This window comes from Giraffa tippelskirchi, chromosome 4, assembly GCF_054371585.1.
Source record: "Giraffa tippelskirchi isolate mGirTip1 chromosome 4, T2T-mGirTip1v1.2.pri, whole genome shotgun sequence".
In the NCBI taxonomy this organism is placed as follows: domain Eukaryota; kingdom Metazoa; phylum Chordata; class Mammalia; order Artiodactyla; family Giraffidae; genus Giraffa; species Giraffa tippelskirchi.
The window spans coordinates 1,665,954-1,690,410 of record NC_137278.1 but is presented as its reverse complement, the minus strand read 5'-3'; the positions used below and the strand labels follow the sequence as shown (position 1 = coordinate 1,690,410).

Below are 24,457 nucleotides of genomic sequence, written 5' to 3'. Positions count from 1 at the left end.
GCATCAGTGAAAGAATAAATACTAAAAAAATCCATCCCCAGACTGGGTGCCCCAAGCTGGTGGTCGTAACTTCCTGTGTTTTTGCGTAAAAACAAACAGCCCTCCCCTTTCAGCTTTTCAGTGAGGGACTCAGGAAAGATAAGTTCTCCAGCGCTTTGCACGACCACATACAGGAAAGTAAACTTGAAGAGTAGTCAAAGAGTGAAGCGGTCACACACACGTATGTACGTACGCAGGCATATATGATGGAGCACATATATACGTGCTTGTGTATGTGTGTGTGTGTGCTTGTATGTATGTGTGTGTGTATAACAGTTGAGACAGCCATTCAGCAATAAAGAGAGCTGGCTGAGTTTGGAAAGGACGCCCCTACGCTCCCATGTTGGACCCCAGAGAAAGTCCTGGAAGACGTCACAGCCTTAGTGAACTTCAGGGAAGGTACTGGTCAGAGAATCCTTTCAGAAAACGTGGTTCAGGCTTGAGACAAGTGTCTTGAGCGGCAAGTCCATTTTGGGCAAAACTTCCAGTGCTTTGGCCGTGGAGTTCTTCACCTGAGCCAGTTTTTCGAGGATCCCCGGATACATGGGAAAGACAGGCGTGAGGACCTTCAGCCCCTGCTTGGGTCGCTGTAGCCCCAAAGGATGTGGTGGGGAGCAAGACTCCACAGATCGTGACTGGAGTCCCAGACAGACTCGGTGCCCACACCACACGCGGGGCCAGCTGGCCGCGCAGGCTCCCAGGTGTGAGCTTGGGCCGTGCTCCAGCGCCCAGACCCGTCAACCAGTGAATCAAGTCAAGACCCAGAGGTTCCTGTGAAAGCCATGACCGCAGGAAGCCCCCCTCTAGCCCAGGTCCCGAGTGGGTCTAGAAGACCAGGCCCCGCCCAGCTCCCCGTCCACCTCGGCCGTGGGCATCGCTCGAAACTGACCTGTGGCTCCGATTCCAGGGTGACCCAGGCCCCGCTGGCATTCCTGGGAAAGACGGTCCCCCCGGGCTGCGAGGCTTCCCTGGAGATCGAGGACTTCCTGGTCCAGTGGTGCGTGACGGGTCTGCCGGGGGTTGGGTTGGATGTCCCCCGCCCAGGGAGGCTTCTCCCCACGGTGCCCTGCTCACACCTTGCTGCTTTGCAGGGGGCGCTTGGACTGAAAGGCAGTGAAGGCCCCCCCGGCCCGCCAGGCCCCGCGGTGAGTGTGCCAGTCCAGCACAAAGCCTCTGCCACCCTCTCCCTCCAAGCCTGCTCTGCAGGAGAGCAGGTGTCCCGAGGGCCGGGGAGCACACACACCGGCCCTGGTGGTCCCCGGGGGTCCTGGGAAGGCTGTGGTGGAGGAGGTGGACTTGGGATGGATGGGGCCAGCATGCCTGAGCTGCCAGCTTGTGACGAAGGCCCGGGGAGGGGCCATGCTGAATGAGGGAACTTGGAGGGCCGGGAGTGTGGACGAGGCCTGAGTGGGCCCCCCGAGCCCGTGGAGGTGCTCAGCGCGGGTCCAGGCCTGGAGCAGCCTGGGCAGGCACACGCAGCTCCAGGGCCTCGAGCCGGGCCATCCGCACGCCCAAGGCCCGTCCCCCAGAGCTGTGCTGTCTGTTTCCTTAAGCGGTCCCTCCCAGCTGTGAGATTCAGCTACACGAGGCCTAAAGATTCAGACCTTCGAGACTCTGGGCTGCCATCTGGGGGATTCAGGGGCCACGTGAGGCTGTGCCCACGCACCCCCGCTCTTGTCTGACTCTTTATGGCAAAGTGACATCTGCTTCACTTCCCCCTAAAAACGGGGCCTATCCAACAGCACCCACTCATCTGCTCAGGTGGGGGGCTTCAGGAGCAGCCCCGGCCCCTGGCTGGGTTTGAGGGTGGACCATGAATGACACCCGCCCCCCGAGTTAGGGGCCATTTGAGGGAGACGATGGGGAAGTCAGGTGGAAGTGAGGTGAAAAGTCGTCTTCCTTCTGATAAAGGTCAGGAACAGGGTGCCTCCCGGGGAACCAGGGTCACTCAGTGCTGAACCCCTGGAACTAGTCCAGGTGCCCACCTGTCAGTCCTGGCCCGGGGCCAGAGCCTCCCCCATAAAACCGACAGCGTGGAGGAGCCGGGCGGCCAGTGAGTACCCCGGGGGCAGGCGGAGCCCACAGGGCCAAGTAGGTGCCAGGGTCCCAGAAGAGGCCCCTCTGGGCCCCTTACGGAGGAGGTGTCCTCAAACGCTCTGCGGGACTTGGAATTATGGGAGGGGGTCAGAAGCAGCCTCAAACGCTAGACTCGATAATTTGTGCTCACTCGGGGCCCTGGGGAGCTATGGCGGGCTCTGGAGTGAGGGGCTGCATGGTATGATGCGGTGGGGCTTTAGGAAGTCGTACCCACGCAGTTGGAGAGCCTTTGAAATGAACCACTTTCTTGCATCCTCCAGGGATCTCCAGGGGAGAGAGGTCCGGCCGGTGCTGCCGGGCCCATCGGAATTCCAGGGAGACCCGGGCCCCAGGGGCCGCCCGGGCCGGCTGGGGAGAAAGGCACTCCTGTAAGTACTGCCCCCGAGGAGCTGGTCCCTGCCGTGTGCTGCCCTCCTGGGCGTTTTCCTGGGGTCTGTGGGAAGCGGTGGGTGGTGAAGTTCGCAATGTATGCCCGGCTGTCACGCTTGAGGTCCAAGGGTGGCCAGATGCTTCCCCAGAGTGGTCTGAGCCAGAGGGGTGCTCAGGGAGTGTCCAGGCCAGGCTCACTGGTCACGCCTGTGCATCTGTGCCCAGGGACATGCAGGCCAGGGCCGGGGGTGGGGGCACGTGGAGACTCTGTCCAAACGTGGCCCCAAGAGGATGGGCCCCCACCCCGGCCTGGGCCCACGGCTGGTCAGTGTAGGGGAAGGTGGATGTTTGGGATGGTCTTGCTGTGTTGGTCTGGGGGCAGGTGTGGCGAAGAGGGACAGGTGACCTGATGGGAAGATAAGCAACCCCTTCCCATACCCCCGACAGCCGACGGTTCACACCTGATGACCCCGGGTGTGTTGGCCCCGCCCGGAGGCTTTGTGAGAGCTCGGGGCGGGGGCCGGTCTGGAGTCTCGGCCTTTATGAAGGGGTTAGAGACCCTTCCTGTGTAGACAGACGTGCCCTGGGAAGCTGACCGCCAGCCCCTCTCCCCTAGCGTCTCCCCAAACGCCCCTTCCTGCCCAGATGAACCCTCACCCCAGCCACATTTGACGTGTGCCTCATGATTTTGCAAATGCCCACCTGCCCTCACATTCAGTCAACCATGGAGACGGATTCCAGCTCAAAGCTCCTTTCCAAATTCCGAGTGTCACCCAGAAGTCTGAGTTCCAGGGGGAGAGGCTCCCTGGATGATGTCCCGTTGAGTCAGGACACCTGCGAGCATTGATTTCTGTTAGTGAGGGCGGTTTTCCTCGTGGGTTTCCCATGGCTCAGGGGTAGAAAGAGGGCCCAGGTTGCCTTCCCGGCCACGAAGTCCGCCAGGGAACTGTGCTGGACATGTGGGGGCCTGGCTGACCTGTCCAGCGTGTTGTCGGCAGTTCCGAGGCGTCTGGCCCATCCCCCGAGGCCCGCAGGACGCAGACGCCCCTGGATTCTGCCCGAGCCCCACGCCTCGGGCACTCAGTGCGGGTAGAGCCGGCACAGACCCGGGCGGACACGGCCTGGGCTCGTTGTTTCAAGAGAGTCGGGGCTTGAGCAGAAACCTCCCAGGGTTGCACCGTCCGTGAAAAGCCGGTCGCGTTCCCAGCACAGCCGCCTGAGGAGAAAAGGCCACGCAAAGGTCAGGCGTCGTGTCGGCAGGAAGGTTCCACCCGAGCCACGGTCTGCCTGGGTGTGTTCTGGCTTAACTGAGGAAGAGCCTTCACGGGGGATCTCAGTCAAGGAGCAGGGCATGAACGTGCAGCGGGACAGGGAAGAGGGTGCCAGGAGGGGGTGCGGGCACGGCGAGACCCGACAGTGACCGTGAGACCCGCTCACTTTCCCGTCCGCGTCCCCTCCTGTTTCCATTCCTGGTTCTGTCGGGAGGTGGGGATCCCGGTTTGGGTGAGAAGGTGCCAGCCGCTCACGGGGTAGCACGTGGCTGGTAAAGTAGAGCGCGAGCTCAGCGAGGATCGCTTGGGATGACCGAGGGGGCGGTTGGGAAAGCGAACCGAACCTGTGAGGAGAGGAAGGTGGGTGTGTGTGAGTGTGTGCGTGCGTGCGAGTGTGCCGGTGCTCGTGCCCCTGCTCGGGGGGCGTGAGGGGTGGTATTTGTAGAAAATTGGGAGAGTGAGCAAGTTGGCCGAAGCCGGAGCTCAGACCCCCTGGCCACTGGCTTGGGCGATCCCGCACATAGACCCGGGAATCGGGTTGCCCTTGTTTGAATCCCGGCTCCACTGCTTACGAACGAGCCTCCGTTCCCCATCTGTGAAAGAATAGCCCTTCCCAGGATGCGCGAGGGTTAACCACGGTGGTGCACGGGGAACAGTGATACCGGACTGGACTCGGAGCCGCCCCTGGCGCGTCTGGCGGATCCATGAGGACCTGGGGGATGGTCCCTCCCCAGGAACCGACCGCTTCCCACCTGTGGGCCTCTCGCCAGGGGATGAGCTGCTGGCAGGGTGTTCCCATGATGAAGCTGCCTTTGAACAGTGATCTCCTCTCCTCTCCAGGGCGAGAAAGGTCCACAAGGCCCAGCTGGCCGAGATGGTCTCCAGGGTCCCGTGGGGCTTCCCGGTCCCGCTGGCCCTGTGGGCACCCCTGGAGAAGACGGAGACAAGGTAAGAAGAATCTGGAGAAGCCCCCGCCCCCGTCTTGGGACCCTGCATGGCCCAAGTTGGCCGGTGTCTGCAGGTCAGAGCTGGACAGGGGTCATTTTAAACCAAGGGACACAGGCGCTGTAGGGGCTCTGTGACAGAGGGCCCCTGTGCTGCCCAGCCAGTGTTTTTGGCGTCAGCGGGTGGTTTGGAACAGCTCCCAGACAGCGGTAATGAATGAGATCTCTGACATGCTCCAGGGGACGCAGCCCGTGCAGTTCTGATGTCGTCAAAGACATTTGCTGCAGCAGCCAGGGCGAGGAGAAGTGCTCTAAATCAGTTCAGATTCCAAATCTGTGGAGCCTAGTTTAATGAGGTTTTACTCAGTATCTATTTTTAAATGTCTCCACTTGAATCATCAAGGCCCCCTTTCATTAGGGATATGCTTTATTATCAGATGCTGTTACTGTAGCATTGTCTCCTCCATTTAATGAAATCAGAGGAATTCAGCTCTCCGGCTTAGCTTCCCGTTTGTGAGAACTCTTCGGTGACATTTCCGACTTTATCACCTCTGCAGGGTTGATGCCTGGCCTCTCGGGGTGGGAGACAGCCTGGCATAGCAGAAGCACTGAGGGGTTTTAATAGTTCTGGAGGCATAGTAATTGAGTTGTCTTTATTACCCTGTCCTGTCATCTGATTTGACAAAGTAAATATTTCCATTATGATTTTTGCCACACTTTCAAATCTACTACAATCCGACAAAGCGTAAAATCAAGGTCTTATCTCTTCCAGCTCTCTTATTAAAGAGGAAATCAAATTAATATATGGAAATGTTTCATCTTAGGAGAGTTAGAGGTCCGCCTGGAGAGGAGATGGTTCTTACTCTCTGGGAAAAATTAATTGCGGGGAGCAGAGAATGTGCAAGCGGTCACTGGACCGTCTGACGGGTCTTTCCCATTTTCCCACAGGGAGAGATTGGGGAGCCGGGACAGAAGGGGAGCAAGGGAGACAAAGGTGAACAGGTAAGCGGCCATGTGGGCCTTGGGCGGGGCCACGTGCTTGGCCTGGCGCGCTGTCCTCACTGACATTAACCGACCTTACCAGGTAACAGGGCTTCCCTGATAGCTCAGCGGTAAAGAATCCGCCTGCGATGCAGGACACGCAGCAGGAGCCACAGGTTTGGGTCGGGAAGACCCCCTGGAGGAGGGAACAGGTACCCACTCCAGTCGCCTTGCCTGGAGAATCCCATGGGCGGAGCAGCCTGCTGGGCTACAGCCCATGCGGTTGCAGAGAGTCAGGCATGACTGAGTGGCTCCTCACCAGCAACGGGATAACAACGTTCACACCCATAACTGATGGGAACCCCTGTTGAAATCTTGTGTTCGCGCCTGTGCACACATATGTGTGCGTGCACAGGTATGTGTTAGACGTGTATGTATGTTTGTAACACACGTCTGTAAGTGAATCCCTTATTACCACATGAACAGGAAGCCCTCACAGGTTTTGTGAAATAAGCCAAACGGAGCGTTTTTGTCCTCGAGGTTTTTGGTTCCACGGACACAGTCACCGCCCCCCAGCGCCGAGGGCTGTGGGATATTCCAGCAGCGGCAGCACCCTGACTAAATGCCTCTTAATTTTCCCCAAAAAAAGAAAATTCTACTGAGAAATAGTGCGTTTTTGCACAAGCACTGTCACGTGGCTGCGGCTTCTCCCGGGGGCTGTGGGGGGAGGCCTGCGCTGCGGGCGTCTTCACCAGCGTGTGTGGCCCCGGGCGGGCAGGGAGCTGTGTGTGACCCAGGTGTGGCTGTGACCCAGGTGTGACCGTGTCCCTGCTGGCCGGGGCGGGGCAGGCTCCTGCACAGCGCGGCCTCTCCCCCACGCTCCCTGTGCCCGCAGTGGCATGCACTTGGGGGTGCCCTGGGGGCGGCGTCAGGCACCAGGCGTGGCCCTCGAGGTCAGGCCCTCGGTCAGCCATGCGTGAGCCCCCTGACCTCAGGTCTCATTTCTGAACGGGGTCTCCGCGGCCCGTGTCGCGGGTGTGTGATGGGGGCTGAGGGGGTGCACAGGGCCCTCTGGCACCATCAGCACGGACGCCCCACCGCCCCCAACCGTACACGCTCAGGGCTGGACCCCGGGCCTCTCGCCTTCCGGAGCCGCAGCCTGGCCGGGGTGGGCCCCACGTGGGCAGGGCCCGGATGACCTGGGCTGCCGGGCCCCGCTTCCAGCGGCCTCAGCGGCGACTCAGGAGGCTACCCCCTCTGTCTCTTCCCCACAGGGTCCCCCAGGGCCTACAGGACCTCAAGGCCCCATCGGACAGCCAGGCCCCTCCGTGAGTATCCGCGGCTAATGGCCCTCGGAGAAGCCGACCCCTCGGGCTGATGTGGTCCAGTTCTGGTCCTCAGCACGCTCATCCATCTCCCCGCAGGGAGCTGATGGCGAGCCAGGACCTCGCGGCCAGCAGGGCCTGTTTGGGCAGAAAGGCGACGAAGGTCCGAGAGGTTTCCCCGGGCCCCCGGGCCCTGTGGGGCTGCAGGTAACATCAGAGCTGGCACCATGGCTGGGTTGACTCCCCGCCTCTGTGCTGTGCCTCCCCCGCCCTCACACCCCTTCCCCTGCCCTCCCCTCCTGCTCCCTCCCTCCTGGCGTACACACACCCTCCATAGGGTGTGTAAAACAGGTAACTAACGAGAACCTACTGCCTAGCTCAGGGGACCCTGCTCAAAGCTCTGTATGACCTCAACGGGAAGTAAGTCAAAAAAAGAGAGGGTGTGTGTATGCATAGAGCTGACTCACTTTGCTGTACAGTCGAACCTAACGTGACGTTGCAAAGCAACTATAGTCCAAAATAAATTTTTAAAAATGAGGCTACTCAGGAGAGCTGCAGGGCCTCCTCCACACACCTGAGGAGCTATGAATTCGCAGAAATCCAGACACTCCCACGTTCGCTTCTCTCAGCCCGTGACGTTTGTTTCCTGCTCATTGTAGAAATGTTGGAAACTCCCGATAGATTGTTAGAAAAGAGAACCAGAATGGGTCCTGAGTGCATGGCGGCGCACACTTTCTAAACGCCCGTGCGCAAATACACACACACACACACACACACACACACATTTTGGTTTTCACAAAGTCTTGAGTCGTTCTGCATGTATAGAACATTCGGACCAGGCTTTCCCGCTTCCTGTTATATTACAAGTCACGTCAAATGCCATTAAATATTCTTTGAACATGTCACTTTTTATTTATTTTAGAAAACATGACTCTTAGTCATTGCCTTGTGTCCCAGCATATGGTGGTGACATAATTGATTCCGGCAGCTCCCTGCTGGTGGCTCATTAGGTTTATTGTTTTATGGGACACTCGCAATAAGCACCTTGTCCATAAATCCTTGCCCACTTCTCTGATTCTCTCCTCGGGCTAGTTCTGAGACGGGGATCTCAGAGCTGTCCTCATGCGTAGCTGAAGTGCACATCACTAAGGCTTTTGGGGCGCTCAGCTGGGAGGCAGCGGAGGTTGGGGGGGTCGCTGGAGCCGTGCCCACTGACCGAGTGTCTGACGACCTCCTGTTCTCAGGGTCTGCCGGGACCTCCCGGAGAGAAGGGGGAGACGGGCGACGTGGGTCAGATGGTGAGTGGGGCCGCTCACGGTGTGCGGGCCACGGCAGAGCTGAGGTTTGGGGGGAGGCCTGCCTTTCCTCTGGGCTCAACGACTCCCCTCCTCCAGGGCCCGCCAGGTCCCCCTGGCCCCCGAGGACCCTCTGGAGCTCCAGGTGCGGACGGGCCACAAGGACCCCCCGGCGGAATAGGCAATCCCGGAGCCGTGGGAGAGAAGGTGACTCACGCCCCGTGACTGTCCTGGTGTGTGAGTGTGTGTGTGAGCGTGTGTGCGTGTGTGTCCACTGTGCATGTGGAGGCATGCAGGTGCACTGCTGGGCTGTCCCTGCCACACACATCGCCAAACCTGGAAGACTGTGCGGTGGATCTGGGAGCCCCGCCCTCCACCCAGGGCAGCCTGTGCGGGATTTCTGCACAACACGACCCCCAGCAAAGGCCGCCGCTGCTCCGAGATTGGCTCCGACAGCCGTGGTTGTCTGTCCTTGACGTGTGCAGTTGCTCCCTTCTCAGCTCCCGTTTCCCTCAAGTCCTGTCAGCTCACAGCCCCGGGTCCTCGTCATCTGATCTGGTTCATGCCGGGGCCTCGGCCCTGGAGATGATGCCTGAGCACAGTGGGTGTATGTGCGTGCACACGTGTGTATATGCCTTACACGTGTGTGTGCGACAGGCCCTGGAGATGACCTTGAGCACACTGGGTGTGTGTGCATGCACACGTGTGTACATGCCTTACACACGTGCATGCAGCAGGCCCTGGAGATGATGCCTAAGCACAGTGGGTGTATGTGTGTGCACACGTGTGTACATGCCTTACACGCGGGTGTGTGGTGGGCAAGACGGTACCAGAGTCTGACTCCAGCTGGGCCCAGAAGTTCGCACTATTTTAAAGCACCAATCCCAGCTTCTTGGGATAAAAGGAAGGAGGTGGACACGTACCCTTCCATTTGCATTCCCTGCACACATTCCAGAACTTTCTGCTGACGTCCGGCCATTGAGTTGAAACCAGTGTCCCATTGCTGCTCCCTATTTACGATAGGAGAGTCACAGAGGAGCACGCCTGCTGAGCTCACCTGGGATGGCGGGCAGCCTCTGGGGGGCCGCGTCCTCCCCCCTGCCGCGGGGCGTGTCCCTCTCCTGCCCGCGGCATCCCCCTGGCTCTGTCCCTCCAGCCGGCAGCCGCGTCCTCCCCCCTGCTGCGGGGCGCGTCTCCCCCCTGCCACGGGGCGCGTCCCCCTCCTGCCCGCGACATCCCCCCAGCTCTGTCCCTCCAGCCGGCAGCCGCGTCCTCCCCCCTGCCGCGGGACGCATCCCCCTCCTGCCCGCGACATCCCCCCGGCTCTGTCCCTCCAGCCGGCAGCTGCGTCCTCCCCCCTGCTGCGGGGCGCGTCTCCCCCCTGCCACGGGGCGCGTCCCCCTCCTGCCCGCGACATCCCCCCGGCTCTGTCCCTCCAGCCGGCAGACCCAGGACGCTGTGCTGTTCTCCATCCGCCTCCGCCCGCTGTCCCCCGCTCACCTGGCCTCTCCTGACCGTCCTCCGAAACTCCCAGGAGCACCCCTTCCTGGGGAGAGCCATCTCTGACACCCCACGTTCTCTGCAGGCCCCGTCCACGTGTGTCACACGCTTGCGTGTCACTGTCACCACTGTGCCCCTGGATTCCTCACCTGTGTCTCCTCCAGTCCTGGGAGCTCTCAAGAAGACAGTGACCATCTCAGCCCCGTCCCCCCACCCCACCCCAGCCCAATGTCAGGGACGACTTGATGAATGCCTGGCGCTGGGACCTCTGCGCTCACCGCTGCTGTAGTCACTTTGCGTTTCCTCCTTAGGGTGAACCCGGCGAAGCAGGAGAGCCTGGCCTTCCCGGTGAAGGGGGCCCCCCGGTGAGTGAGTGGGCTCTGGGGAGGGGTGGGGCGTGGCGCGGATGGGTGCCGGGTTGGAGGGTCCCACTCTACCTCAGTTTTCCCATCCATGAAATGGGAGTCATGTCTCCTCTTGTGCTTCCATCACGGGATTGCTGGAAAAAAGAGGGAGTGTGGTGGGGAGTGAGTGTATGTGTGTGTGTGTATGAGCGTGCATGTGTGTGTGAGAGCATGCATGTGTATGTGTGTATATGAGCATGCATGTATGTGTGTGAGAGCATGCATGTGTGTGTGAGCGTGCATGTGTATGTATGTCTGTATGAGCGTGCATATGTATGTGTGTGTGTGCGTGTGTACGTGTGTGATGAGTGTGTGTGATTGTGCATGTATATGTGTGTGTGACTGCATGTGTGTGTCTGTGTGAGCATGCGTGTGTGTGTATGAGTCTGTGTGTGTGTGAGCATGCATGTGTATGTGCGTTTGTATGAGCGTGCATGTGTGTGTGTGCCTGTGCATGTATATGTGTGTGACTGCATGTGTGTGTTTGCGTGAGTGAGTGTGCATGTGTATGTGCGTGTGAGCATGCATGTGTGTGTATGAGCATGCATGTGTGTATGAGTCTCGTGTGTGAGTGAATGTGCATGTGTGACTGCATGTATGTGTGTGTGACTGTGCCTGTGTGTGTGCGTGTGGGTGTGCATGTGTGTGTATCTGCATATGTGTGTGTGAGCATGCATGTGTATGTGTGTGAGCATGCATGTGTATGTGTGTGTGAGTGTGCGTGTGTGTGCATATGTGTGAATGTGCGTGTGTGTGACCGTGTGTGTGTGAGTGTGTGTGCGCATGTGTGTGACCGTGTGTGTGCATGTATGTGTGTGACTGTGCGTGTGTGTGTGTCCATGTGTGTGAGTGTGTGTGTGTGTGCATGTGAGTGTGCGTGTGTGAGCGTGCATGTGCGTGTGTGAGTGCACGTACGTGCATGTGTGTGTGACCGTGTGTGTGTGCATGTATGTGTGACTGTGCATGTATATGTGTGTGTGAGTGCATGTGTGTGCATGTGTGTGTGAGTGTGGATGTGTGTGTGTGTGACTGTGCATGTATGTGTGTGTGTGTGTGACTGGGTATGTGTATGTGTGTGCGTGCACATTGATGTTAGTGATGAACGCCCAGGACAGTTGAGCGTGAGCTGCCCCTCTGTCCATGGTGTTCCGGGCTCTGTCACGGGCTTCCACAAGTGCGGGGCCCCATGTTGTCGCCTGTGAGCCCAGACCTGGGACGTTGAAGCCTCCGCAGGTCAGAGCGTGCTCTCTCGAGGCCCGCCGGGGGCAGCTCTCTGGCCCAGGGAGCGGCTGGTGGGCGCAGGTGTGCTGGGCTCCCTCCACCTGAGGGCTCCGGTGCGGAGGGCAGCCTGGGTGCCTGCAGCCCCTAGAGGTCCACACCGCCTGTTGTCTCGTCAGGAGGCAGCCCTGCCCTAGTCACCTAGAAGCCGAGCCTCGGCCTCAGAGGGCCCGGGACGCCAGAGGGGCCCTGAGACCCCTCGCAGTGCCCGTGGGGCTGGACTTGCGGGGACTTGCCAGGGGCGGGGGCTCTGGAGGCAGCTGACCCCCCCAGGGGCCTGTGGTCTGGACTCGGTCAGAGTCTCCCACTCCACGTGGTGCCAGTGCGGTGCAGGCTGCAGGCCAGCTTTGTGCCCGGGGCCGCCGCGAGGCTGGCTTTGGGAACACGCTCCCCGCCTCTCCCCACAGGGACCCAAAGGCGAAAGGGGCGAGAAGGGCGAGTCAGGCCCCTCCGGTGCCGCCGGACCCCCTGGGCCCAAGGGCCCTCCTGGAGACGACGGTCCCAAAGGCAGCCCCGTGAGTACCGGGGCACACTGGGCTCTCAGCAGGGTCCTCCTCATTCCCGGGCCCGGGGGGCGCGGAAGCTGCCTGACCCCTGCGGGTCTGGGGTGGCCTCCCGGGTCCTGAACTAGAACAGTGGAGGAGAGGACTGGGAGGGGGCGCACCTCGGAGGCCGTGGACCGGGCAGCCTTCTGGACGGAACAGGCTCCATGCCGCCCGCCCCGCCCCACTGCAGTCTGCCTCACTTTGCGTCAGGGGGGTCTGCAGAGCAGTGAGTCCTAGAGTTCAGGGTCCAGGATCAGGGTCAGCCGTGGCCCCAGGAGCAGCCGTGGCAGGGGCAGCCTCCTGCTCTGGGGGCCCCGAGGTGCCAGGGTGGCAGGAGGCGTGGGCCGGCCATGTGGACGCAGCCGCGTGAGGCCAGCGCGCTCTGGGAGGGTGGCTGACGCTTCTCTCGCTCTGTTTCAGGGCCCCGTCGGATTTCCCGGAGATCCCGGTCCCCCCGGAGAACCTGGCCCCGCGGTAGGTGCTTGAGGGTGCAGAGCTGGGGGTCCTCACAGCCCGTGACCCGCATCCAGGCCCGTCTTTTCCCTTCCGGTTCTTTCTGTTCTGCCTCTCCTCGGGGCACGGCGCTCACCCCCGTTCTGACGAGTACGCGGGGAAAAGCGTTTCCCCTCCGAGCGCCCTGGGTGGGCACCCCTGGGTGGAGCTGGGTTTCGGGGTCTGGACCAGGGAACAGTGGGTCCTGGTGCCTGAACTCGGGTGTGTCCAGGGCGCAGAAGGAACCTGCTTTTGGTCCCTCAGGGTCAAGATGGTCCCCCTGGCGACAAAGGAGACGACGGTGAACCCGGGCAAACGGTGAGTCCACCCAGGACCTCTGGGGCCCCTGACGCAGCTTCTCGGGGACGCGTCAGGCCCTGCGGCTCGCTCTGTTCATTTCACCCAGTCGCTTAGAGTAGTGACCCAGCCAAGGGTCCTCGGAGGACCCTTGTGAGCTGGGGACCCTCCTCCCAGAAGGGGAAATGCACCCCCAGGCCCGACGGCGGCTCCGCACACGAAGCCCGGTGTCTGCGACGCCCCCAGACGCCCACCCAGCATCGTCAGGATCCCTGTTTCTGCCGGGTGGGGTCAGACGTGCTCCTCAGAGAGCTTTTGCCGTGGGAGCCTCTGGAGCTGAGCTCACACTGGACGTGCCTCTCATCTTGTGTCGTGTTTCCGAAGCATTGCTTCGAGCCCGCCTAGGGACACTGGCTTAGGGCCCTGGAGAGACGTCTGCCCTTCTACCACTTCCTGGCCGGTAATCCAGGGTCCGTCTCTGCAGAAGGGGTGCCGGCCGGCTTGCTGGGAACCTTCCCCAGGTGCAGCAGAGCCGCAGGAGGGGTGGGCCCCCATAGCCTGAGGTCAGAGCAGGGCAGTCCGGGACCACCCCCACTCAGGGCTGATTCTGCAGAAGATGAGATGGGCAGTTTCAGGGCTGGCCGAGGACTGACTGAAAACTCTGCGTGTTCTTAGCCTCGGACCCACCCAGCCCCGCCAGGTCTTAGGCTAACATCCTTGATTTGTAAACACTTTGCTCTCTCCCATCCCAGGGATCACCAGGCCCTACGGGTGAGCCAGGCCCATCTGGGCCTCCAGGAAAAAGGGTACGTGATGCTGCTGGGTGCCCCTGCACGAAGCCTGCCCCTCCCTGGCCCCCACGGGCCCTGGGGCCCTGGGCAGCCCTGGGGAGGAGGAACAGGCTTCTCTTTGAAGCTCACTCCCTGCTCGGCTTGCTGCCAAGGCATCCGATCTCAGAGCTGCCGGGTCGATGCCCCACTTCTTTCAGGATGAGCCGATCGCAGACATCTTCAGTGACGGCTGTCGTGGGAGAAAAAACACACCCACGAAGCTGAAAAAGCCCATTTCCCCAGGGTCAGACCTTTGGAAAAGTCAGAGCAAGCAAACTGAGTCATCCAGCAAGTGGAACCATCCATTGCTGGGGCTGCAGTGACCGCGGCTGCTCTGAGTGTGAGGGAAGGGGAGGCCATCGGAGAGCCTGCCCCCAGCCCAACCCGCTGGCCTTTTCTGGAACCAGAGGCCCCGGGCCTCGTTCTAAAGGCCTGAGAGCAGCCCCATGCCCCTGCCCAGGCCTGTGCCCCACCGCACTCAGCTGCCCTGTCAGCTTCTAGGAGCCCATTGTCACGCGTTGCCCTCTTGCTCCCTCCAGGGTCCGCCTGGCCCCGCAGGCCCCGAAGGCAGGCAGGGGGAGAAAGGAGCCAAGGTAGGTGCTTTTCAGCCCAGCTGCAGCCGTGACCATGACCGTGACCTCGCATAGACCTTCCAGGGTGTGTCTAGGGCATGGTGGCCACTTGGGGTTGGAGGGGAGAGGGACTGGACGCTGAACACTCAGAGAGGGGCTGGAGGGGTTCAGAGGGGCAGGCTCCATGCAGACCTGGGCGGGAGAGCCTGTCCTCTGCAGAGGGAGGTGGGCTGTGCCTCCAGCCTGGGGGTCCCTGATCCGGCACTGCAGGTCATGTGCCCTGCCAGCCTGGGGGAGGGGAGGCCCATGCTGGGTGCCTTCGGGCCTGGCGTCGACCTGGCCGGGCCTGGCTGCCTCACCTGCAAAGCAGAGACGGTGACAGCGCCCACTGTGGGGCAGAGGAGAGGGTGGGGTGCCGTGCGGTGAGGTTAGGGTGCAGCCCAGCACCCAGAGCCCTCGACGTCACCCTCCCCAGGAGCTCTGGGTGGGGCCTGGGTGCCTCCTCCTGGAGTGGCGGTGCCCTGGCGTCGACTGAGACGGTGGAGCTCGTCCAGCCCCCGTCTGCCCAGGACACGCAGCCGTGTCCACCGTGAGCTCCGAGCTGGCCATAACCGCTGTGGTGGCTGTGATGGCTGGGCGGCTGGAGCCCAGTTGACTGAGGACGTCATGGGTGGAGGATGGGGCTGGGCGGCCTCTACAGGGAGGAAGGTTGGTGGCAGCCCCTGGGTGTCGGGGCCTGCGGGGTTCTCGCCAAGTCTCCTCGGGGTTTCTGAGTGGTGGTTCCGGGCGGGGGTGACCGCAGCCTCAATTGTCGGCACCACACTCTGTCCTCCCTGCAGGGAGAAGCTGGCTTGGAAGGCCCTCCTGGGAAGACTGGCCCCATTGGCCCCCAGGGGGCCCCTGGAAAGCCAGGGCCCGACGGCCTGCGAGGGATCCCCGGCCCGGTGGTGAGTGACCCCGGGGTGGGGGGCTTGGGGGGTGGCGACTGCCGAGGGAGGGGCGTGGGGACGGCCAAGGCGGGGCTCACAGGCAGGGTCAATTGTGTTTCAGGGCGAACAAGGTCTCCCCGGAGCCCCGGGCCCCGATGGCCCCCCGGGACCCATGGTGAGTCAGGACACGCCCCAGGGGCCCCAGGCGGAGGTGGTGGAGGGCAGGGTTGGGGACGAGAACTCTGAGCCCACTGCCTCCCCTGCAGGGCCCCCCAGGACTCCCCGGCCTCAAAGGAGACTCTGGACCCAAAGGGGAAAAGGTGAGTGGGCGGCAGGCGCCCATGTGGTTGATGGCCCTTGAGAGCCTGTGCCTCAGACTCGACAAGGTCTGGCTTGTCCCCGCGTGCATCGCCTGCTTGGGGTGGGGCACGAAGGAGACAGATCCGTGTGGCTTGGAGACCCGGCTGCTGCCCGCTGTCGGGGCCTGCCCAGGGCACGTTTCCACTGCGGGAGCTTCGGGCCCGGCGGCAAGGCGGCGCTGCCACGTCTGGCTGGCCCACGTGGCCGGACGCGAGGTGTTGCCACCACAAATGCCCCTTTCATTCCCACAGGGTCACCCAGGTTTGATTGGGCTCATTGGACCTCCAGGTGAACAGGGAGAAAAGGGTGACCGCGGTCTACCCGGCCCCCAGGGCTCCTCGGGCCCTAAGGGAGAACAGGTGCGTGGAAGAGTTCTGTGTCCAAAGACCCGAGGCCCGTTAGAGCCGGAAAGACGTCCCCTGTCCACGGGGTCAGGACGGGAACAGCTGAGGGGCCGGGCTCATCCGGGCCCATAGGGGACAGGGGCAGAACTGGAGCCCAGCCCAGGCCCTGAGCAGCCCTCCCAGTCCTGCTGGCCTCAGCAGTGAAGGTCATTGCCCCCGCCACACTCGGAAAGACCCTCTGTCCCAGCTGAGCGTCCAGGAGTCATTGGCGACATTCAGCTGCATCCTGGCTCCCCCTTGACCCGGATATGCATGCCTGACCCTGGACGTGCCTGGGAACCAGCCTTCGGGAAACCACAGCCAGGAAAACAGCCTGCGAGGCTGGCCTACCCTGCACCTGGGAGGTTCTGGCAGTGGATCCCTTGGCCAGGGAACAGGAGGGTGTGCATGGAGTGGGGGAACCTGGCAGGCCCGCCTTTCCTGTCCCCACAGCAAGGCCACAGGGCCTCACTGTAGCCTGTGAATCCCCGCTACCCAAGCCAGGTGTGGCGGCTCACACGTGCCCCTGAGCCATGCCCACCTTGGCTGGCACCCGACCTGGGACAGGGCAGGGTGCCTGAGGCAGAGCTGGAGGGAGGATCCCGGAGGCAGATGACATCCGCTGCATCACCCTCGTGTCTCCCGTGGCACCTAGACCAGGAGAGAGGGTCCGTCAGAGGATGCAAGCTCCGGTGTGGGGAAGTCCCTGGGAGGCTGGATGGACAGACGGAAGAGACAGGGCCCCAGGACGCTCGCCGCCACCTGCCCGGGGCTCATGCTCAGGGCGGACCCCCAGCGGGAGCAGGAAGCAGCCAGAGGGGGCCTGGCGGGGGTGGTTCACATGAGAACGTTACAGGGAGGTTCACGCTCAGGCTCCCCGGGGGCCCTTCCGGGCCAGCCGGGCAGCAGCCCCCGGGGCGCCAGGCCTCACGGCCGGCGTTCAGGCCTCGCAGGGAGTGAGGGCTCTGCTCACACGTGTCCGAGTGGGGGGAAGAGGCCAGTGAGAAGGGGGGACGAGGCTGCAGGACAGGCTCCCTGCGGACGCGAGCGATGACGAGCGCGTTTCTGCTGCTTTCAGGGTATCACCGGTCCTTCCGGCCCCATTGGCCCCCCGGGCCCCCCCGGCCTGCCGGTGCGTATCTGGAGGGGCGCGTGGTTCCCTGGGTTGTTCTGGGGGAGCAGGGTGGGAGTGGCCACGGGGAAGCTGTGGGGTCCCAGGCTTGAGTCTGGGGGCCCCCGGGTTTGTCTGCTCATTGACTCTGATCCGAGTTCTGAGCGATGGAAACCAGGAAGTAGGTCGCTGGGCCCTGATTTCAGGTGCGGGAGCTGGGGGCGAGCCTCTATCTCCAGGCTTTTTAGGGCACACGGACAGTCCTCCGTAGGCGTTTTGGGGACAATGAGGACAGTGGCTGGTCCCTCCTGGCCCTTGCCGTCTGCACGAGCAGGGCCAGCCTGGCTCAGACATGAGGAGCTGGGGTCCCGGCTTCCAGGCACCAGCCTGGGGCCTCCCCCTGCAGCTGGGAGACCCGAGACACATCCCCGAGCCTTGAGTGGCTTCTCACCCAAAACCAGTCGGCCTCTGAGCCCCACCCGGGCCTGGGTCCACGTGGCCCAAGGTGGCCCCAGCTTCTCTGCCACTGGCCTCCGTGGCAGGCTGTCGGGAGGGGCTGGGGGCTCCACGTCAGGGCCTCTGATGCCTGCATGCCCCTGTTGCTTCTCACTCCGGCTGCCTGAGCTGCGATTTCCCTGCTGAGGAGGGTTGGGGGGCTGGGCTGGGGACCCCCGGCCTCCATGTGGGTGAACGCCCCCCCACCTGCCTCCCTGTGAAGCAGATACAAGCTCAGACTCCTGGAAGGGCCCATGGGCGGAGGAGGAGGGCTGAAGGGAGGCGGGTCTGCTGGGGTGCGGGTCACAGCCGGGGGCCTGGGGGGAAGGGGCCGCCCCGCTGACGCCCTGCCCCTCTCCACAGGGCCCTCCTGGTCCAAAAGGTGCTAAGGGCTCCTCGGTAAGTGGCATCATCCTGACCAGCCCCTGAGCCCGGGGTTGGAGAGGGTGCAGGCTGTGGGCTGAGAACCTCCCGGGATCCCCCATCCCTCTTGACTCTTGGGGCTGTTGGTTGACACCCCTCCTCTGGTGCGGGGCTGCCCTGCGCCTGCCTCCAGCCTGAGTCACCGCAGACCAAGGCTCCCTGCCGCACAGGGAAGGGCTCTGTCCCCCAGGCTCCCCCTTGGGGTGTCTGGTTCTCACATCTGGGGCTGGGGGGCGCCCAGCACATCCGATAGGCCCCTCTGCCCTCTCCATGTGTCCCCGGGGATCGTTCTAGACCTCCAGGTGGACAGGTCCCATCAGGGCCTCAGTGACCATGGCTGATTCTGTTTTCTTCCTCCCCAGGGTCCAACTGGCCCGAAGGGTGAGGCAGGCCAGCCAGGACCCCCTGGCCCACCGGTGAGTAGCCCTTGAGGACTCGGGAGTTGGGGGGAGTCCCCTAATGCCGAGGGAATCGTGGGAAGCATGTTCGTGTGGTTCGATCCCAAAACGTTCTGAACCATGTGTGACATGCAGTGGGGCGGGCCCTGTCCCTGGACACAGGTCAGCCCAGGGCTCCTCGCCCTCCGAAGTCTGGCTGGGGAGAGGTGAAGGGTGAGCACACGTGTGTGTGCATGTGTGTGTGTATGTGTGTGCACCCACATACCTCTGTGTGAACAGATGTGTATGCACGCATATGCATGTGTGTGTGTGCACGCATGCGTGTGTTGGGTGGGGGTCAGGCAGCACTAGGCAAGGCCCCGCGGGATCGTGTGGAATGTTCCAGAGACATAGAAAAGGGAAGAAGACTGTGCTAAGATGGACCGGTGCCTGCAGCTGCGGCCCTGGCTGTGGGCCTTGCCTTCCCCACCCACCGCTGCCCCTTTCCACACCCAGGGCCCCCCGGGCGAGGTCATCCAGCCCCTGCCGATCCAGGCATCCAGGACCCGGCGGAACATTGACGCCAGCCAGCTGATGGACGACGCGGAGGGCGAGCAGTACGTGGACTATGCGGACGGCATGGAGGAGATCTTCGGCTCGCTCAACTCCCTGAAGCTGGAGATGGAGCAGATGAAGCGGCCACTGGGCACGCCGCAGAGCCCCGCGCGCACCTGCAAGGACCTCCAGCTCTGCCACCCCGACTTCCCCGACGGTAGGGCGGCCGCGGGCCTGGGGGCGCACGGAGCGGGGTCTAGTCTAAGCTCAGTCACTGTCGGGCAGCCATCTGCTGTGCCCGGGGCCAGCGCTCCACGTCTGTAAATGGGGGTAAAGCACGGCCCCGTCAGGACGGGCACGGCCGAGGCGCTCCGGCCGCAGCTGCAGCCCGTGTCAGTAAGAGTCCTTGTACTGGTGTTTGCTGTTGCACCTGGGGAAGCGCCGCTTAGGCTCCAGAACACCGTAAATTCACACCAGTCCTGTTCTCTGGACTCTGACCCCAAGTGTGTGAGCTTCTAGGAGCCTTCCCAGAGCACCGCTGGCCTCCCAGCCACCCACCAGCCCGGCAGGCGGAGCCACCCTCCTGGGTCCCTGGAGCTGGGCCCCGTGGGCTTCATGCTCCAGCTGTGCTCCTGGGGACCAGTCTGTCCCCGTGGCTCCATGGGCCCACCAGGGACAGTGAGAGGCCACTAGGGAAGCCCAGAAGGGGCCGTGCTGTGGCGCAAGGGCGGGCCGGGCGCCGTGACTACTGGACCACCTGGTGGCAACCACTTCTGTACTGTCCAGGGGGCAGCTCTCACAATCCGCCTCCCTGACCCTGACCCTGACCCCGACCCGGACCCGGACCCTGACCACAACCCTGACCCAGACCCTGATCCCGACCCAGACCCTAACTCTGACCCTAACCCCAACCCTGACCCCAACCCTGACCCCATCCCTGACCCAGACCCTAACCCTGACCCTTACCCAGACCCTGACCCCGACCCTGACCCTAACCCTAACCCTGACCTGGACCCTGACTCTGATCCCAACTCGGACCCTGACCCCGACCCTGACACCGACCCTAACCCTGGCCCTGACCAAGACCCCAACTCTGACCCAGACCCTGACCCCAACCCTGACCCTGACCCAAATCCCAACCCTGACCCACACCCTAACCCTGACCCTAACCCGGACCCTGACCCAGACCCTGATCCCAACCTGGACCCTGACCCTGACCCTAATCCCGACCCTGAACCTGACCCTGACCCTGACCCCGACCCTGACCCTGACCCTGACCCTGATCCCGACCCAGACCCTAACCCTGACCCTGACACCAATCCTGACCCTGACCCTGACCCCGACCCCGACCTGCACCCTGATCCAGACCCTGATCCCGACCCTGACCCTAACCCTGACCCTGACCCTAACCCAGACCCAAATCCCAACCCTGACCCACACCCTGACCTTGACCCAGACCCTGACCCTGACCCTGATCTCAACCCGGACCCTAACCCTGACCCTGACCCTGACCCTGACCCTGATCCAGACCCCAACTCTGACCTGACCCTGACCCTGACCCAAATCCCAACCCTGACCCTAACCCTGACCCTGACCCCGACCCCAACCCTGATCCCGACCCCAACCCTAACCCTGACCCTGACCCAGACCCCAACTCTGACGCAGACCCTGACCTCCACCCTGACACTTGACCCTGACCCTGTGATCCAGGTGAATACTGGGTGGATCCAAACCAAGGCTGCTCCCGGGACTCCTTCAAGGTCTACTGCAACTTCACGGCCGGGGGGTCGACATGCGTCTTCCCCGACAAGAAGTCCGAGGGGGTGAGTACCCGCCCCCATCACCTCCTCTCCCGGTGGGGCTGGGCCGGGGCTCCCGCAGTGTCACGTGCACACAGTTTCAGGAATGAAAACCAGAAGCTGAAACCAGGAAATGAAAACCAGTTCCAAAATTAAGGTTTCTTCTCCAGAAACAGACCAGAATTTTCTTTGAGAAGAAACTTCTAGCAATGATACAGGCTTGGTGCAGTCTCGTTTGTGGAAGGTTGAGGGGTGGCTGGCTCATGGGTATCTTCCCCCAACTACCCCCGGAGCTAGGACTTCCACCACTGGTTGGTCAGATCCTTCCCAAAATGACTCTGTAATCCTGACCTCAGACCAACCCGAAGCCCATGGAAGGACTTTTGAGGTCAAGTGACCCAAATACATCTTGTAGAAGGTGGCGTTTGCTGAGATTCTTAGTGGCAGCTTCTAGGGTATTTGCTCCGTAGTGCACTGCATTCCTTTATAGTCTGTTTCGTGAGGTTCTGATTCATGGAGATTTTGTAAGGTGTCAATCTGAGTCACCTGTGGTCTTTTAGAGGCCTCACTTCTGTGGTGGCGTCTCTGTGTGTGTGGACAGGTGTAAACCAGTGTGTGTGGATAGTGAGTGGACTGGTGTGTGGATGGTGGGTGGATGGTGCGTGGATGGTGTGAGGGTGGCATGTCGTTGACATGTGAATGGCATGTGGGTGGTGTGTGCATGATGTGTGGGTGGCATGTGGGTGACATATGGGTGGCAGGTGGATGGCAGCAGGTAGCGTGCAGGTGATGTGTGGATGGCATGTGGGTGGTGTGTGGATGGCGTGTGGGTGATGTGTGGGTGGTGTGTGGATGGCATGTGGGTGGCAGGTAGAGGGTGTGGGTGATGTGTGGATGGCATGTAGGTGGTGTGTGAGTGGCATGTGGATAGCATGTGGGTGGCATGTGGATGGCGTGTGGGGGCATGTGGATGGTGTGTGGGTGACGTGTGGATGGCATGTGGGGGCATGTGGATGGCGTGTGGGTGACGTGTGGATGGCGTGCGGGTGGCAGGTGGGTGGTGTGTGGGTGACCTGTGGGTGGTGGTGGGGGGCATGTGGATGGCGTGTGGGTGACGTGTGGATGGCGTGCGGGTGGCAGGTGGATGGCGTGTGGGTGACATGTGGATGGCGTGTGGGTGGCAGGTGGGTGGCGTGTGGGTGATGTGTGGAGGTTGTGGGTGATTTGTGGATGGCATGTAGGTGGTGTGTGAGTGGTGTGTGGATGGCATGTGGGTGGCATGTGGATGGCGTGTGGGTGATGTGTGGATGGCATGTGGGGGCATGTGGATGGTGTGCGGGTGGCAGGTGGATGGCGTGCGGGTGGCAGGTGGATGGCGTGTGGGTGGCGTGTGGCTGGCATATGGATGGCGTGTGGGTGGCATGTGGGTGGCGTGTGGGTGGCATGTGGATGGTGTGTGGTGTGTGGATGGCATGTGGGTGACGTGTGGATGATGTGTGGGTGGCGTGTGGATGGCATGTACATGATGTGTGGATGGCGTGTGGACGGCATATGGATGGCGTGTGGGTGACGTGTGTATGGCGTGTGGATGGCGTGTACGTGATGTGTGGGTGGCGTGTGGGTGGCGTGTGGGTGGCGTGTGGGTAGCAGGTGGATGGCGTGCAGGGACGGGCGTGTGTGGCTAGCGTGTGTCGCTTTATCTCAAGCACGCATTGGAGGCCGGGTGCTCTTTGGCCCAGGACAGGTGAGGAAGGAGGGAGAGGTCTCTAGCTCGGAAGAAGGTGCAGTCTTTGACCGCGGTGCCCTCTGCACCTCCTGGGCGCCCTCCTCCGTGACGTCCCACCCAGACGGCTCCCCGTCCCTGCTGCAAGCAGAGGGCGGCAGGTTCCTGGAGCCGCGCAGGTCCAGGTCGCGCCCGACAGGAGTCAGGCACCCATGTCCTCGGCGCCCAGAGCCACTTCCCTCGAGCGGAGCCACCGCAGTGCCAGTCCCTGCAGTTCACTGTCCCCGCGGGGAGCGCCGGCACCCCCGGGGCCACAGGAGCAGGCCCTGCGCTGACCGGGACATTGCAGGGACCCTGGCTTATGCTCAACGCTCCCCCGACCGGGGATTTTAAATCCTGGGGAAATGCACTCCCAGCAGCAAGACCCCTGTGGGTCCCAAGGAAACCCAGACCCTGGCCCTGCCTCTGACGGAGGCCCCGGAGGAAATTCAGGTGCAAAAATGCCATTTCACATCCTTGTGTTGCTGTCTGTCCTCTGCAGACAGCCTCACTGCCGGGGAACCAAGGGAAGCCCAGCAGCCTTCCCTGGTGGTGGAGCCAGGCAGACGGCGGGCTTGGGGCACTGAGTGACCCCTGCGGCCCCTGGCTCTGCCTCTGCTCCTGTGCTGACCTCCACGGTCCATGGGCTGGGAGCCTCGGGCCAGTGGAGGCGTTGTGCCCAGTCGCCTGGGCTGCAGGGCCCCCTCGGCAGCGGGGGGGTGGAGTGGGGAGGAGAGATCTGGGTGAGGCCCTCCCCTGCCCGCATCCCTGCTCCTGCTCTGGGAGGCCGCGGGCCTCGCGCTAGCTGAGCACAACGCAGAGAGCGGCCGGTTCGGAACCAGGGGCAGAGTCCTGAGGGACGGGAGGCGGGCTGGATGCGCTGGCCTTCCCCTGGGGCGACTTTTCGGGCTCCCCTGGATGAGGTCAGTTCAGGAGAGGAGCCGGGGATGGGGACCAGGACCTGGGGCACGGGCAGAGGACCCGGGGGACGACTGGGAACTCAGGGGCACTCTCACCAGAGAGGATGTCCCTCCACACACTCAGCACACGCACCACCCGTGCCACCAATGCACACATCACGGGCAGGAAACACACACATACACCTCACCCCTGGCTGCACCCTGGGAGGCTCTCCTGCCCGCTCTGTTCCCAGGGAGAGGCCTTGGAGATGAAGCCACACCTCTAGACCAGGGGATCATCGAGGGGATGCCCACGGGGCGCCCTCAGCCCATCAGCAGTAACTGGCCCTATTGTCTTTCGTGCCCTCACCCGGGTGAGATGCGGGAGCAGCCGTGCGCCCACCCCGTCATTCATTCATTCGCTCCAGGAGCGTCTCTGCAGTCGCCAAGCGCAAGGCTCTGTACTCGGTGCTGGACACACGGAAGTGATCAGATACAGACCCTGATCCTGCCCGTGGAGCCGGTGCTGACTCCTGGAAGGCACCAGGGCCAGTCCCCACGGCGGTCACGGGCCGGTCCCAGAGCGAGCGCCAGCTCCAGGGGAGATGGGGCGCCTGCAGGACGCGGGAGCGTCTCTCGAGGAGGCAGAAGTAACGCTCTCGTTTCTCTGTTTCTCTCCTTCCCCGCCTCCCACCTCGATGTTTAGGCCAGAATCACTTCTTGGCCCAAAGAAAACCCGGGTTCCTGGTTCAGTGAATTCAAGCGTGGCAAACTGGTAAGACGGCCTCCGACGCGTGTGCGGTGTGGTTTAAACCCGCCCGTTTCGTATCTTGCAGAGTAAAATGGCCCGCTGGCCCAAAGAGCAGCCCTCCACCTGGTACAGTCAGTACAAGCGAGGGTCGCTGGTAAGTGGCCCCGGGGCTGCCTGCTTGCGGCTCGGCCTGGCTCGGCTCTGCATGGGACAGACCCCCAGCGCCGCACCTGCTCTCGCCCTTTGGCCAAACTGCTCCGCCACCGTGACCGCCAGGCTCAGGCCGGCCCCTCCTGCCACGCCGATGGGGGTCCACTCTAGCCGAGGGCAGCCGGACAGCTGTCTGATCAGGTGGAGGGCGTGAGGCTGGCTTT

The 24,457-nt window shown here is 62.4% G+C and overlaps 1 protein-coding gene across 4 annotated transcripts in view; it reads left to right on the top strand.

The window, feature by feature from the left end:
* COL5A1 (collagen type V alpha 1 chain) overlaps positions 1 to 24,457 on the top strand; it is a 146,045-nt gene that overhangs the window by 110,306 nt on the left and 11,282 nt on the right. For 2 of the 4 annotated variants that reach the window (XM_081483835.1, XM_081483833.1), the window contains exons 40-64: positions 947 to 1,036; positions 1,131 to 1,184; positions 2,397 to 2,504; positions 4,617 to 4,724; positions 5,669 to 5,722; positions 6,976 to 7,029; positions 7,126 to 7,233; positions 8,271 to 8,324; positions 8,421 to 8,528; positions 10,133 to 10,186; positions 11,911 to 12,018; positions 12,469 to 12,522; positions 12,805 to 12,858; positions 13,590 to 13,643; positions 14,207 to 14,260; positions 15,079 to 15,186; positions 15,290 to 15,343; positions 15,435 to 15,488; positions 15,780 to 15,887; positions 16,990 to 17,043; positions 17,881 to 17,916; positions 18,303 to 18,356; positions 18,834 to 19,089; positions 20,583 to 20,695; positions 24,169 to 24,237. In XM_081483835.1, the coding sequence (XP_081339961.1) occupies positions 947 to 1,036; positions 1,131 to 1,184; positions 2,397 to 2,504; positions 4,617 to 4,724; positions 5,669 to 5,722; positions 6,976 to 7,029; positions 7,126 to 7,233; positions 8,271 to 8,324; positions 8,421 to 8,528; positions 10,133 to 10,186; positions 11,911 to 12,018; positions 12,469 to 12,522; positions 12,805 to 12,858; positions 13,590 to 13,643; positions 14,207 to 14,260; positions 15,079 to 15,186; positions 15,290 to 15,343; positions 15,435 to 15,488; positions 15,780 to 15,887; positions 16,990 to 17,043; positions 17,881 to 17,916; positions 18,303 to 18,356; positions 18,834 to 19,089; positions 20,583 to 20,695; positions 24,169 to 24,237 (2,022 nt within the window). Of the gene's footprint in view, positions 1 to 946; positions 1,037 to 1,130; positions 1,185 to 2,396; positions 2,505 to 4,616; positions 4,725 to 5,668; positions 5,723 to 6,975; positions 7,030 to 7,125; positions 7,234 to 8,270; positions 8,325 to 8,420; positions 8,529 to 10,132; positions 10,187 to 11,910; positions 12,019 to 12,468; positions 12,523 to 12,804; positions 12,859 to 13,589; positions 13,644 to 14,206; positions 14,261 to 15,078; positions 15,187 to 15,289; positions 15,344 to 15,434; positions 15,489 to 15,779; positions 15,888 to 16,989; positions 17,044 to 17,880; positions 17,917 to 18,302; positions 18,357 to 18,833; positions 19,090 to 20,582; positions 20,696 to 24,038; positions 24,238 to 24,457 lie in introns of all 4 variants that reach the window. The other 2 variants (XR_014051680.1, XM_081483834.1) reach the window with 2 other exon arrangements.